General features: G+C 39.5%; 1 protein-coding gene across 1 annotated transcript in view; it reads right to left on the bottom strand.

Moving 5' to 3' along the window:
• Positions 1 to 15,118, bottom strand: part of STMN2 (stathmin 2) — a 63,927-nt gene extending 48,809 nt beyond the window's left edge. Inside the window, 1 exon segment of the mRNA XM_032763356.2 lies at positions 14,852 to 15,118. Coding sequence (XP_032619247.2) covers positions 14,852 to 14,870 — 19 coding nt within the window. The 5' untranslated portion in view covers positions 14,871 to 15,118.
• Between the last annotated feature and the right edge of the window lie 215 nt (positions 15,119 to 15,333).

Here is a 15,333-nt window from a genome sequence, read left to right as displayed (position 1 = left end):
TGATATCTCTGTTTACATTCTCACCAAAACTTCCATTGACATTACTATCAAATCACTGAAATCACTCTATGGCCTTTCTCAAGAGGGCATGAAATTAGCTGTATTACCAAAATATTGTGAAATATGACCAGCTTTTTGTTCTGTGTTTGGACAGTGCCTAGTGCAAAGAGCTCCTGGTCCATGAGGAGGGCTCGTAGGTGCTATTGCAGTACAAATAAATAATACTACTAAATAATAATAATACTGTTCTTGCTCAATTGTTTTTCTCAAACTGTAGGGCCACATCCTTAACTGGTGTAAACTGGCATAGTTCAATCAAATTGTCATAACTCCATTGATGAAGCCAGCCATTTTACAGCAGCTGAGGATCAGGGTCAGACACCAGATCCAAACAGTTGCTTTTAGTTGATCTGTAACTGGAACACGGGTGTAGAAAATGAATTTCTTATAACGAGAATGGATGTCGTATGATGAATAGTTGTATCCAAATTCCTTATTAATACACATCATATTCCACTTTTAAGAATATATTTTAAAATATCTTAGACTGCTTTTTAGTACTTTTAAAATTGTGCTTTGAAGGCACCAATGCAAGAGTTCAACTTCATCATAACACCAGGCACCGAAAATGAGCTCCTAAATTAAATTACATAGTGTATTTCTCTGTTTGTTTTAGACAAATTTAGCCCTGAGTGCAATCAGCTAAATAGAAATTTCTATTAATATGTAGAATTAATGACATTATAAATTGCAATACAGGCAGGCTCTTGATTTTTATTTTTGCATAATTAGAGATGTTCAGTGCTTGCTGAACCATTACAATGAGGGCCAAACCTATTGCTATTACTCTCACATTACAATTACCTTGAGAATCCATTTTAGAGATAACATATTGCTGTAAGAGCTGTGAAAGCAATGCCTCAGGTTAACCTAGATATGTCAGCTATTTTAGACTGTCTAAAAAAAGGACAGTTACTACCAGGATCTTCTTATTTTCAGAAAATGATTTCTGTTATCTGACATAATTTTGATTAGTATAATTTTCAGCATTCTGCATGAAACATACTTAATCCAAAAGCCAAATATGTGTAACCGTTTCCTCTTTTGTACTCCACAATTACAATTGTGTTTTGCCCCCACTGCTGACTAAATATCAGAATGCAATAGATAACACAGACTGAGATTTTAAAAATCCCAGTTTGTATGGAAACTTGGATTCAGATATTCTGCGGGATATTTTAAACAAAAGATTTCCCATCAGTTTATGGAAAAAAAAAAAAAGAGAGGTTAGTTTGGATGCTCGTGCACACTTCCAACTGTCATATGTAAGCGGTGTATTTAAGTGATAAAAGATATGCATTATAGTGTGTTAATTAATAATTGTATTTTAAATGTGTATGACACAACAAAACACTAAATGACACATTAAAGCAGACTATGGCAGCTAGTGAAGGCCCCAGTTGAGTCTTTATTTAGACTTGGTCTACCCACAGTTTTTGTACCGATAGAATTATGTTGGTTAGGGGTGTGATTTTTATTATTATTACAACCTCTGGTATGGATGCAATTATATTGGTATAAAAGAGCATTATTACAAGCATAGTTTATTCTCCTTCCTGTACAGGAATAGCTATACTGCTGTAAATACTTTTATACTGATGTTTCTGCATCCTCGCTTGGTGGGGTGGGGTTACACTGCTTAACAGTAAGGCATAGTTAAAGCAGTACAACTTTTGGGGGTAGACAAGTTGAGGCCCTGATTCAGGAAAGCATCTTAACAAAGGAAAACACTTAAGTACATGCTTATATTTAACAATAAGGGAAACTACTTTTGGTGCAAAAATCTGGCTGTTTTGAATAACTTTGAAAGCACAGCACAAAGTATGCAAAGATGTGTATGTAGTCAAGTTCCACCACATATGTACAGAGCAGATTCTGTATTCAGGGAAACACAGGTCCTTCTAAGCAAAACCATCAAAATCTTAACTTTTGGTTCTTTTGAAGATTGAAGATTGAAAACTAAGCATCCACCTGGAACTTCAATGTTAGTCGTTAGTTTAAGAACATGCATCTTCTCTATTCACTATAAGGCATATTTGGAATATAGTAAGGCAGGCACACTTTCAAGATTGACTAGAGATGTCCAAACATCTGAGTGCCCTTGCTAATGAAGCCAGCTGTACTGCTTGAAGAGCGGAGAGGAGGAGGAGATAGAGGAAAATATTTACAAAGGTAGTAAAGAGAATAATTGTAACAGTCTTTGTAAGTATTGGCCCAGTAACATACTCAGTGGAAGTAAACCGGAAGTGTGTGAAAACACTAGTGGATCAGATGCCTTCAGGTCAGCTGGGAGAATCTGCTTGGGAAGAGTCACAAATAAAACACAGGGCCTATTCCTCAGCTGAGGTAGCTCAATGGATCCTGCTATTGAACAAAAACATGAGATGGTACTGGAAGCAGGGCGTGCAGATTTTAGAGCAAATGTGTGAACCAGAGCTTAGTATATTTGGAAATGTCTACAAGGACAAAACTTGAAAACAAATCCAAATGAAAATCTGTGTGATTTTATTTGCATGTTGAACTTATTTTTCTTTGTTTAGTAAAGCTGGCAATTTCAGAGTATTGGGAGTAATGATAGTCACTGTCATGGATAGGTGCTTACCCCTGACGTATGATTGGTCTAACTTTCTGTAACCTTGACCCATGTCAGGTGACTGAACCAGAAAATAAAGACTTTTCTCCTACTACCACTCCTGTGTGTCACACCTTTATTATGCTGTTTGAGAAGGAACCTAGATCTGGAGCAAATGGAGCTGCTGGAATCCTTGAGTATAAACCGAATCTGGCAGAGAAATGGGGGTGGTTGTTTTAAGGATTTTCCTGGAAGTGAGTGATACTGATGAAAAGGGTTAAATCCGGTGCACCTATTACACTGGGAAGGATTGCAGTGTATGTAAGGTATAGTAATGCAATTCAGCTAAAGTATATGATGAGAGTGTCAGGAAAGCAGTTTCCATCAGGATGTGGGCCACAGATAACAAGTCCATCTACCTGATGTGGCCCATAATATTCTACTATCACACATTCGCCCTCATTCCTATTAAAGCAGGTCTGAACTTTGATAACTCCTAAAACTGAGTTGTTATATTTAATTGGCAATCAAGTTATTAAGGGATGAAATCCTGGCCCCACTGATGTCAATTGCAAAACTCCCATTCACTTTGAGTTCTGGATTTCACCCAATATTTAATCAATGGACTGGAAAGCATAGTAGGAGGCAATGTTAATAATGTAACATTTGTGACCTATTTCTAATGTTAATGTCATTCTATGGCTTCCACTTCTTTCTGTAGGATTTAAAACCAAAATAATGTTTTATTAATAATAATTACTTGATTTATGTTTCAACTAGTGCATTCTCCCAGTTCTTTATAAATACAAGAAAGTATTTTGATTGCCACTGTTAAGAAACTAATTCAATAATATATTGCTAGAATGTATCAGTAATAAGAACCAGGATTAGAAACATTATTGAATTATTTAACCAGAAAATATGAAAAATGTGAGGGTAACAAGATTGATTTTCCCCTATGACAAGATTTTGTTTGAATCCTGAATAGCTGGTGGTAGGGTGACCAGATGTCCTGTTTCTAAAGGGACAGTCCTGTTTTTTAGGACTTTTTCTTATGTATTAGAACCTATTACCTCCCACCCCCTGTCCTGTTTTTTCATAGTTGCTATCTGGTTACCCTAGGTGAAGGAGCAAACAAATTTATTTAATTGACTAGAAGACAAGTGACTGCTGAGAGAGACCTTCAACTGTAACAATAACACTAGAATAAGGGCAACTGTCTGGAAGAAGCTTCCTGCATTACAAGTAGCTTTGGTCAGATTTGCATAATAGAACTGCAATGATTTTCTGCAGATCTAAAATCAATGCATAAATGTATGAGCTGTAACAATTCATGCATACTGTACTTTTTAAACTTGGTTGCAATTCTTAACCATGGCTTTCATGGTACCTTTCTGCCTTCCCTCATAGACTATATGTCATATCTACACATCATTTCCTGATCTTTAAGAATGCATTGAGAAATAGATTTCTGATTATTTAAAATTAGTGACCATCCCTAAGGCTTCAATCCTGGAAAAACTTACGCATGTGAGTTCTTCTGTCAAGTTCAGTGAGGCTACCCATGTATGTAAAGGTACCCATATGAAAATGACTCTGCATGGATGGATCCCTGCACCCAGGCCCTTGGGCTCAGTTGACTTGAACGGGGCTCCACACTGGCACAGGGGTCTGCCTGTGTGGAGTTGCTGAGGGTGGGATCCACAAAGGGACACAGGCATTGAAAGGCTGAATGTCAGACTGCCTACATTTTAGGAACCGAAGAAATCACAGGAATGCTGTGATCCACAAAGCTGAGGAGGAGGTAGTAGTAATGGTTCCATCTGTATAGCTCTTATAGCACTCACAAAAGACATGGGAGACCCAGATTCAAATTCTCCATCTTTCCCAAAGAGGAAGAAAGGATTTGAATAGTCTCAGGTGGGTGCTCCAACTACTGAGCCATAGTGTATTCTCATGTTGGGGTCCCTTTGTCTCTCCTTCTGAAGCAGTTCCCGCGTGGATAAATAAAGTGATTGAAACAGGGGGACTGGACTCTGGGTCACTCACTTGCTAGGTGGGTGCCCTAAACCACTAGACTACCAGGTCATTCCCTTGCTCTCTTTCCCTTTCTCTGGGCCAATGATTATTTTAGTATCTATTAAACCTCACCTGGTACAAATAATTTAAGCCAATTTACACCATCTGAAGATCTGGCCAAAGTATTTATTTCTTAATACGTTTCAGATATTAAAACGTGTACCCAGTACAAATTAATAGTACTAAAATAATTTACATTTTTCAAAGATTAACACTATTTTTTTCTCTGCTACCACATCAGAAAATATGGAGTCTTGCAGGTTGTCCAACATTTTTCATTTATAAGGCTGTTTTTCATTGCTTATAACATTGCCACATTTCAACCACTTGGGCTGTAATTTTCTATGCCAGGTGTCTGCTGCGGGCTGAACTTTCTGGGAAAGTTTTAGCAAAAATAGTTCTGCCACTTCTGAGAATGGCAAACATATGTTGTTTTTCTATGGAAACATAAGTTGTTTTGCCCATTTTAAAATTCTTACAACCATTTAGCTGAGAAGGTATAGCATCTCCATGCTTTGGAACCAGGGCCTGACAGTCTGCAGGGAGGTGGCTGTTTTGTCAAAAATGTCCCTTTGGCTTCTCCTGTGAAAATTCATGCAAATTTGGCCAAATTATAAACCTTTGAAAAATCTCATCTCAATCTCAACACATGCTGGATAGAAATGTGTTCATATTTGGCTAAATTCTCTGACAATTCCATGTACTGAGCATTCTCCATCCCAGGGCTGCAGGGACCAAGCAAGACTTTTCTGCACAGCTCCTCCCAGCTGCTGCAGGACTCTGTAGTGTCAAGCTCAGGAACTGAGTGCAGAGAGGCTATCTTGTGTTCTCAGTTCTCCCCTTGCTGGCACCCAGCCAGCATGAAGGAGGTGGACGCAGCCTTTCTAAAATGAAAATGGAACAATAACTGGACCTAAGTGGCAGCAGACAGAGCAGATGTGGACAAGGAGCATCCTGGGGAGGAGGGTGAAGAGGGGAGATGGGGACTGGGAGCTAGTGGGGGAAAATGAGGGCAGAGGGAGCCAGCTGGGGAGTGTGGAAAGAGTGAGATGGGATGATGGGTGTGGCTGAGACACATTGGCTGGACAAGCAGATTGGGACAAAGAGATTAGGATGGGAAGTGTGAGATACAGACTATGACTGGGGGCTGAGGTAAGAGAGGGACTGGGACTCAGATGGGGAGTTTTGTGGGGAAGTCTGGAACTCGCTGGGCAAAGAGACTGGGATGAGGAACCAGAAGGGGACCAGAACAAAGGTAAATTGAAGAGGCTGAAAAGAAGGGGTCATGCTTGGGGGTACAAGGACAGAAGCATCTGTGCCCATGAAAGCGCACTTCTTTCTAGAACCTGAATGGAACTGTTGTTTTTTTTTTTTTAAACCTAGGTAATGACATCCGAAAACAACATTGAAAGTAGGTTTGATTTTTTTATTGTTGTTTTTTAATATACTATTACATTAAAACATTTTCTTGCAGACTTACTTTAACTGTTTTGTGCATTGTCTTGTGTTCAGTGGCTGGGCATTTTTTTAGGTTGTTGTTCAAACATCACTCACATCTTGACAGTATATTCTTTGTGTAGGAGAGGCCCAGGGCTTTGTGGTTTAAAATTCTGGTGCACTACTGACAAGATGTATACGTAATAAATTTGTACAGCACTCACAGTATCTTCACTGCATGTGACTCACTAGTATATTCAGGCCTCCTGCCACTAGAGGGCAAAGCCATTTATGCTAGGAGTTCACTGCACATTAAATTTCACCAAATAAGCTCCTGGCCTTCCTGAAATTTTACTAGTGAATAAACTGAATTCCACTTCATTAGGGAGTAGCTTGAATCCCTAATTACATTCAGATTTAAAATGAATATCTTACTATTAATGTTTTCCAAGAATGAATTATTAATATTGCATTGTATTAATTTTTTAAATGTAGCATCTTGCTTTCCTGGCAAAAAGTCATTCTCCTTGGAAACATTTAGGTCTTCAATAAATGCAGAAGAATCACTTTATAAACCACAGTGAGTATGGGTTGTAATTGTCTACTTATGTTTATATATATCAAAAAAAAGACTATGATACTGCAAACTATCAGACTGCAATCTTGATAGCAAAAAAAATATCTAAAGGTATCTATTAAATTAGAAATGCAATCTTTTGTGTTACACCTTTTCAGTATAATTTTTGGAGTGTCACATGCAGACTTCTGCGTAGTGTCTTATTCCAATGTGAGTATCTAGAGAGAAACTGTTTTTCCAGTGACTATGAAAATGGTGAATGGTGTCAATTCATCTTTCTGCTCATATGAAAGATTTGAGGATAACAAATACACACAAAATAGCTGCTTGTGATCTTTAATGAGGACTAATAAAAATGGGTTGCAAATGGCACTGCCACAAAATCTCTTTGAGAATTAATAGGGAAGGGGTGGCCAAACTTACTGGCCCTCTGAGCCGCATCTCTCAATCTTCAGAAGTTTGAGAGCTGGTGCACACTTGCCATGAGCCAGATCCTGGGGCTTCAGCCCCACTGCAGCTGAAGCTCTGAGCCCCAGCAGGTGCGTCCTGCAGGGCTGAAGCCTCCACTGGACAGAGGCTCCTACCCCACCACCTCACTACAAGGCAGAAGTCCTGAGCTCTATCCTCCCAGTCTCGTAGGTGGAAAAGGAGAGGGGTGAAGAAGGGGGATTGTGAGCTGCACTTTAATGGTAAAAAAGCCACATGTGGCTCATGAGCCACAGTTTGGCCATGCCTGTAATAGGATCCAATTCATGTATTACATTTTAATTTTAAATATTTCCCAGTGGGATACACAGATTTCACGCTTTCATGCATGCATGCTGGGTACTGCAAGGCCGAGTCCTTATCAGGCAGAGTGTCATTTACTGGAGCTCTGACCTGGCTGGGGTCTGTAGGTGTTTCTGTAATTTAAATGTAAGTAATAACTCCCAAAATATTAAATACTTATGGGAGTTTTGGCAGAGTAAGAACTGCAGGAATGGGCCCGGTGTACATAGGAAGAGGAATAGAATAAGTGTACATTGACAAATCTTAGGCCAAAAGGACATTTTATTTTTTAAAGAAATTTTAGAAAAGCTCGATAGACAGCAGGAAATGTATATAGAAGTACTAAATGTATATATTAACACGAACGAGTCTTTTAGTATATACATAGAGAGAGAGAGATGTATAATTTTTCAAGTACAAGCTATCCTAAAGATTTTAAAGACTCCTTAGGAAATAACACTAATATAGCTTCAGGAAGGAAGTTGCCATATTCCTTGATCTGAGCATTGGGGTTATTTTTGTTTTTTAAACGTGTATATCAGAGGATCTCAGAGCACTTCCATGCCTTACAAAACTGAATTTCACATCACATCTCAGAGGTAAAGGAATAGCGCTATCCTCACCTTTTTGATGGGGAAATGGAGGCACAAAGCAATTAAGCAACTTGCCCAAATTAAACAAGATGTCTGTGGCAGAACCGAGAACTAAACCCAGGTCCTGTGACTCACAGTTATGTGGCTTAACCACAAGGCCAACCTTTCTCTACAAAGTAAGTTTATTGTAATTACAGATTCTTCACATTTGAATAATTATTTATTATATATATACATGCCAGAGATTAGAGTGATACTGTAACAATGAAAAAAATTGTTCAATAAAACCCAATACTTGATGTTAATTCTATGTACCAGTTTAATTGCACAGGCCTGTAAGGGTAGCTTAAATTTACCTTCACTCATTAATATTATTATCAGATTGCAGACAGAAAGGGAAAGCATACAGATGTAACAAAGAATAACATAATCACAAAGCAGATATGCATGCTGGGTGCTGCTCAGACACACAACATTTTGATGTACATTCTGTTTCAACAGATCACCATTTTCTAAGATGGGTTCCTATAGTTAGGCTCCTAGATCCACATGCAGGCATCTAAATAAAATTGTCTTGAGATTCAAAGATCTGAGTAATTATAACTCCCATTAACTCCAGGGTGCGTTGTGGGCGCTCAGTATCTCTTAAAATCAGGCCACTATTTTGTAGATTCTTAAATATGGATTTGGGGACATGACAGTAGACACGTCAATCTGAAAATGTTGGCACCTGTCTATCGATAGAGGGATCCTTGCTCTAGGATTAGCATTGCTTATAAATCAAAGAAAGAACAACAGCTTAGGCAGTATCAAAGGAATACGGAGCCTTAGGCCTCAGTCCTACCCTCAGATATATGTGTATGAATTGCAGCAGATCCTATGAAAGCAACTACCTGGTGTCAGTGGCCGCATGCACCGGAGGGCAAGACTCAGTCCTGCTCATGTTGAGTTCAGTAGCAAAAGCCAACTGACTCCCATGGGTGCAGGGTCTGGTCCTTAGTTTGGAGAGTCCACATCCCCCAAGCTGAATCCTCAGCCATCCATTTCATTGATACAGTAGTAGAATACATGTTCTTTATACTAGAATCATAGGACTGGAAGGGACCTTGAAAGGTCATCTAATCCAGTTCACTGCACTCATGGCAGGACTAAGTATTATCTATACAATCCCTGACAGGTGTTTGTCTAACCTGCTCTTAAAAATCTCCAATGATGGAGATTCCACAACTCCCTAGGCAATGTGTTCCAGGGCTTAACTACACCGACAGGAAGTTTTTCCTAATGTCCAACCTAAACCTCTCTTGCTGCAATTTAAGCCCACTTCTTCTTGTCTTATCCTCAGAGATTAACAAGAATATTTTTTCACCCTCCTCCTTGTAACATTTTATGTACTTGAAAACTGTTATCATGTCTCCCCTCAGTCTTCTCTTCTACAGACTAAATAAACCCAATATTTTCAATCTTTCCTCATAGATCATATTTTCCAGACCTTTAATCATTTTTGTTTCTCTTCTCTGGATTTTCTCCAATTTGTCCATATCCTTCCTGAAATGTGGCACCCAGAACTGCAGCTGAGACCTTATCATCACAGAGTAAAGTGGAAGAATTACTTCTCGTGTCTTGCTTATAACATTCCCGCTAATCCATCCCAGAATGAAGTTTGCTCTTTTTGCTACAGTGTTACACTATTGAGTCATATTTAACTTGTGATCCATTATAAACCCCAGATCCCTTTCTGCAGTACTCCTTCCTAGGCAATCATTTCCCATATTGTATGTGTGCAATTCATTGTCCCTTTCTAAGTGGAGTACTTTCACTTTCTCGGTATTGAATTTCATCATGTTTATTTCAGACCATTTCTCCAGTTTGTCCAGGTAATTTTGAATTTTAATCCTATCCTCCAAAACACTTGCAACATCTTCCAATTTGGAATCATCTGCAAACTTTATGCATTATCTAAATAATTTATTAAGATATTGAACAGAACCAGACTCAGGACCAATCCGTACAGCACTTCACTTGTTATGTTTGACTGTGAACCACTGATGATTACTCTTTGGGAATGGTTTTCCAACCAGTTATGCACTCACTTTATAGTAACTCCATCTAGATTGTATTTCCCTAGTTTGTTTATGAGAAGGTCATGAGAGACAGTATCAAAAGCCTTACTAAAATCAAGACATACCACATCTACCGCTTCCCCTGTGTCCACAAGGCTTGTTATCCTCCCAAAGAAAGCTATTAAGTTGGTTTGACATGATTTATTCTTGACAAATCCATGTTGACTGTTACTTATCACCTTAGTATCTTCTAGGTGTTTGGAAATTGATTGGTTGATTATTTGCTCCACTATTTTTCTGGGTATTGAAGTTAAGATGACTGGCCTCTAATGACTAGTATTTGGCAGCAGATTTTTGGTGACCAAAAAATCTCCACTAATTTGATTCTAATAATAATAGAACCTGAAAGTATTTCTAATGCTGGACTTCAACAAAAGTTTAGAATCATAGGATCTGTTCCTGCCCAGTTCAGGCAAAACTCTTATTAACTTCACTGTTCCCTAGGCTCTCTTATTTTAATTACCATTTAAAGGTAATTTCCCATTGACTTGGTCTGATACTTTGAATATTAATTTTAATTTTCTGACATTAAAAAGTTGGATTCACTTTTATAAGAAGGAAAAACCTGAAGGTTTAGTAGGTTTGTACAATCTGAAGATGTATAATAATGGACAGGAACATATTTTTGGCTCTAGTCCAGCATGGTACTTAATCACATATCTAAGTTTAAACACATATATAGTCCCATTGACATCAATAGGACTACTCATGCTTAGAGTTAAGCACCCACTTAAGTGATTTGCTGGCTGAGGGCCACAGTGCTCAGCACTTTGCAGGATCAAACCCTTAGTTATTAAAATGTTATACAATATGATGAAAACAGTTACATTAAATAACAATATGCAGATTAATAGCTTCACATCTATATTTATTTACTGGATATAACAATAATGCTATATGCTGGTATTTGGGGAACATGTATTTAACAGTTATTATATATTCTTCAGGATGTCTATCCAACTCTGAGTCCATAGCTAATTAGAGGTTTTTTTAATAGAAGAAAAACTCTGAACCACTTTTATAGCATTTTAATCAATAGTACTGAAATATGCAAATTAGCTAAAGTATGATTGGTTGAACATCATAATCCTGCCCACCCTTCCTGTCACCCTTCATTACAATTTTAAAATCAAACTGAACAATAATAAAGTATTATTTACAATTTGTCAATGTATTTCTCTTCAACAGAATCTTATTAAAATTAAGCAGATAGGAGGACCGGGATAGAAGGACAGTTTTGTGTAAGATTTTTGTCTGAACATGTTTTCATGTTAAAATAGCCTTTAAATGTACAAGACATAACATAGGGAAACTAGATTAATCTTTTCAGACTCATTTCTGAGTTCTAATGAAATTACACACCACCTGAGCTTCAACCTCCCATTACCAGGATGCCAGAACAACTATGGGATATGGATTTCTCTGGTGCCTCCTTTACTGTGGTCATTCAGGTGTATATAATGAATTACGGGTACACAAATAAACACATCAAATATATTCATTTTTATTTGGAACAAAAATGTCAAAAGTTATGTATCATTTAGAGTAAAGGGGGGCATGGATCAGCATTCACGTTGCACTGCCCATCGGTACCCGGCTCAAGCCAGGGAAGATAATGATCCAACCAGTGGACCAAATATGGAGATGAATCCTGGTCACGTGCCACCTGAGGCACATACTGTACAGACGCTCAGAAGATTTAGGGTAAAATTAAAAGAAATGGCAATCCTATGTGCAGTCAGGTCATATGAAATATAGTGAATAACGCACACACATACAGAACAAAAACAACTGAAACCTAATTGGCCAATAATAAAAGCATATTGAGGCCTTGGTTTTTCATTCTGATGAAATTCCTGTTGAAGTCTAAAGGAAATTTTGCTTGAATAAGGAGTTCAGAGTTAGGCCCTGTGTTATTTTAGTGTTGCAGAATATTAAGCAAATGCCTGTTTGTAAGAGCATGTTTAGTTCCACTGAAGTCAATAGGACTATTGACATGCTTAAAATTAGGCATGTGATTAAGTACTTTGCTGGACTGGGGCCATAAGCATTATGGGGAGCCTGATCCTGCACAACTGAAGCTGATGAGAGTTTTGCTATTGACTCCGGTGCTGACATGATCTAGCCCTTTAGTGCTGTGTAATAATACAGTGTACAGTAGGAAATTAATAAAACCACTGTGATTCCTTCCCCTCAATGGACAAGTGAGTAAAAGCTTCATGTGCTGGTCCAGAAGCAATGTGGTTTATTTAACGGCAACTGGAGAGTTGCAAGATTGTAAATAACCCTTTTTTTCAGGTAAAACTAAAGCTTATTTTCTGAAGAAAACACATTCCTTTTCTGTAGAATCAAGCCCTTGGAATAGACAAAAAGGTCCTGTTATATTTTAGGACTTGAAGTGCCAACTAAAGTCAAATCTCTGTAAAAGTAAAGACTAGAGAAGTAGACAATAGAGCATTACTCCTTTAGGGAGTTTATAGAAAGAAACTATTTAATCCTTAATTAAATAGTTAAAAAAACAACTCTTCAATGCAATTAATATTTTAAAGAAGAAAGCCCAGATAATTAATCAAAGACTGAAGAGCCCTTTCTTCTATGGCGACAGAATTCCTAACAGGGGCCTTCTGCAGTGATCAGTCTCCAACTGACTACAAATTATCAATACTGATTACCAGCTTGCTGCAATGGGGAGGGGATGGCTTGCTCAGCACTGCAGGGCTGGCCAGACTCCCACAGCTCCTGTCTCAGTCTGTTTGCATCTACAGCTGTCCCATGCCTTTTCTCTACAGGTGACAATGCCAGGTTAGAATGGTTTCCACCCCTAGGGATTATTTCTCAGATCAAAGAAAGAGAATCCCAGTGTTGTTTTTAAATGTAGAACTAATGTCTGGAGGAGTCATGTTAACTGGACAAATGATCAAGACTGAAACAGGATTATTATTGCCACAGTGATTCAGTAGTGAGTACAAGGGCTTGGTTTTTTTTCTGAGGGCCAGATAAAGGCGTTTAAACCTTGCTTTCCTTATTCTGGGTGGCTGTTGTGAAAGTGGGTTAGGGGGGTGTTTGATAGGGAAGTGTTTTGAAACTCTTCGATTTCTAAGGTATCATCCACATTTTCTCCCTTTCCAAAGGAAGCAGAAAGGAATTTGATGATCTGGAGATCCTTTAAAAGACTGGTCTGCTGGCTAATGCATTTCGCTCCTTTCCACACCCTCCACTGCAACCTCTATTTCCACCCATTTGCACCACAAAGCAGTTAACCGCAGTCAGTGAAACAAAAGGAGTCGGGGGAGGATGTCTTGCTTGTGCCTCTTAATTTTAGCCCTAGACAGGGGCGATTCCCCAGATGGTTAAATAAAACCGCAACCATGGCTCCGAGCCTCAGCAATCATTGGACATCTCGCCTTCTTGCTTCTCAGATATCAAAGGGAATGAGAGATTAGGTAAAGCCACGCACGTTAACTACACCCAGACCCAGAATGAGTGAGTGGGGATGGATGGGGCGGGGCTGCTGAGTCCATATATACAGTTTGCGTTCGCTCTAGTGGGACAAAGTAAAAAAGACAAGCCTGTCACTCCCAACAAAACAGGACGTGGGGTGGGGAAAGAAGCTGCTGCGTTATCTAGAAAAAAATATCCTGGTAGGAGGATACCTTTATTAGCCAATGACCTACTTTTCTGTGTGCAGTCAGACTGCAGGGGTACAAGAGTCCAGGCTGCAGAAGAAGAACGAGGTGGCTCTTTCAAAAGCCTTTTGGGTTTGTTCTCCTGGTGCTGTGCACACAGGTTCTGCGTTGCTAGCCCTCCCTCCTCCCCACTTCTTAATGTCTAAGGGGACTGGGGAGGTTACTGGGCGCGGGCTCCCTGGGCGTGCCTGGGACGAGACAGCTGCAGCAGCCGTATGGGTGGGGTCTGTCTGCCTGCATTGTACTGGGCTGCTGGAGCCTGTGGCGCTAAACGCTGCAGGTGCCCTCTCCCCTGGAACAGCGGTGCACAGCGTTACACAAAGAAACCCAATGTCACCCCAGCCCCACCCCACCCCACCGCCTCTCTCCCTAAAACAAAGGGCGGACCTGTTCTCTGCAAGGCGATCGGGTTATGTATCGAATTAACGAAAGAGAAAAGTCTCTCTCTAAAGCCTGTCTCTGGGGGAGATGAAGGTGTCTTTCCTTTTCAGACACGAAACTGATCACTTTCACTGTGCAAGTGTTTTGCTTTCAACACATCATCTCCAAGAAATAGCTGAAATGAAGAGCGAGCAATATCTTGAGACCTGGCGATAAGGGGCTTTATAAAACCAAACACATAACACATTTCAGAATAGGTAAGGGCACTTTTTTGGTGCCACTCACAAAAAACTCTCTTTAAAACCAAATAAATCTCCTTGAAATGAGTGTGCAACTTATTTGCCTTAATCACCCAAGAGCAATCTGCCATCAGATCTCAGGCTAAGATTTCCAAAGACCCCCGGGCTCCCAACCCTCCTCCCTGCTTTTTGATTTAAAAAAAATAAACAAAAAGATTTAACATTGACTTGGGTTTTTCTAAACATTAAGGCCTCTTAAGGCAGCACCCAGGAAAGCCGGTGGTCCTAGGATATAGTGGCTGTTGCATTGGCTGAAGAAAAAGAGATGCGATTTCTTACCCATTGCTGTTTTAGCCATGGTGGGATGGATGTGCAGATTCTCAGAGGCTGTGAAGGCAAAGGGGTCCAGCTACAGCAGTGGAGAGGGAGAGAGAAGACTGAATAAGGCACTGAGTCAGCAGCGTGGGGCTGTGCAAGAGAAGGAGCAAGACGCAGGAGCCCATGAATAATTATCACTCCTCTACCCAAGCAGATTGGCTCTAGAGGTCCCCTGACATGACTCCTGCGGAGCTAGAATCTCCAAGCATTAAATGTTGATCCACCAATGGTGCTGGAGTACAAAGTGCTAGAATGGAGTTTGAAATGGAAATCCGTCCTTGAGTGTCTCTCCCCCCCTCTTCTTAGTTTTAATAGTACAGTCCATGTCAAATGTTTTATGTCTTACATGAAAAGCCTATTGGGGTTGAAAGCTCTCCTGTTGCTACCTGGAAAATATGCACACATGCATTTTTAACACAATTTAACACCGATATGACAACGGG

This window comes from Chelonoidis abingdonii, chromosome 2, assembly GCF_003597395.2.
Source record: "Chelonoidis abingdonii isolate Lonesome George chromosome 2, CheloAbing_2.0, whole genome shotgun sequence".
Lineage (NCBI taxonomy): Eukaryota > Metazoa > Chordata > Testudines > Testudinidae > Chelonoidis > Chelonoidis abingdonii.
Note: the sequence above shows the minus strand (reverse complement) of the source record. Positions and strands in the feature narration are given on the sequence as shown.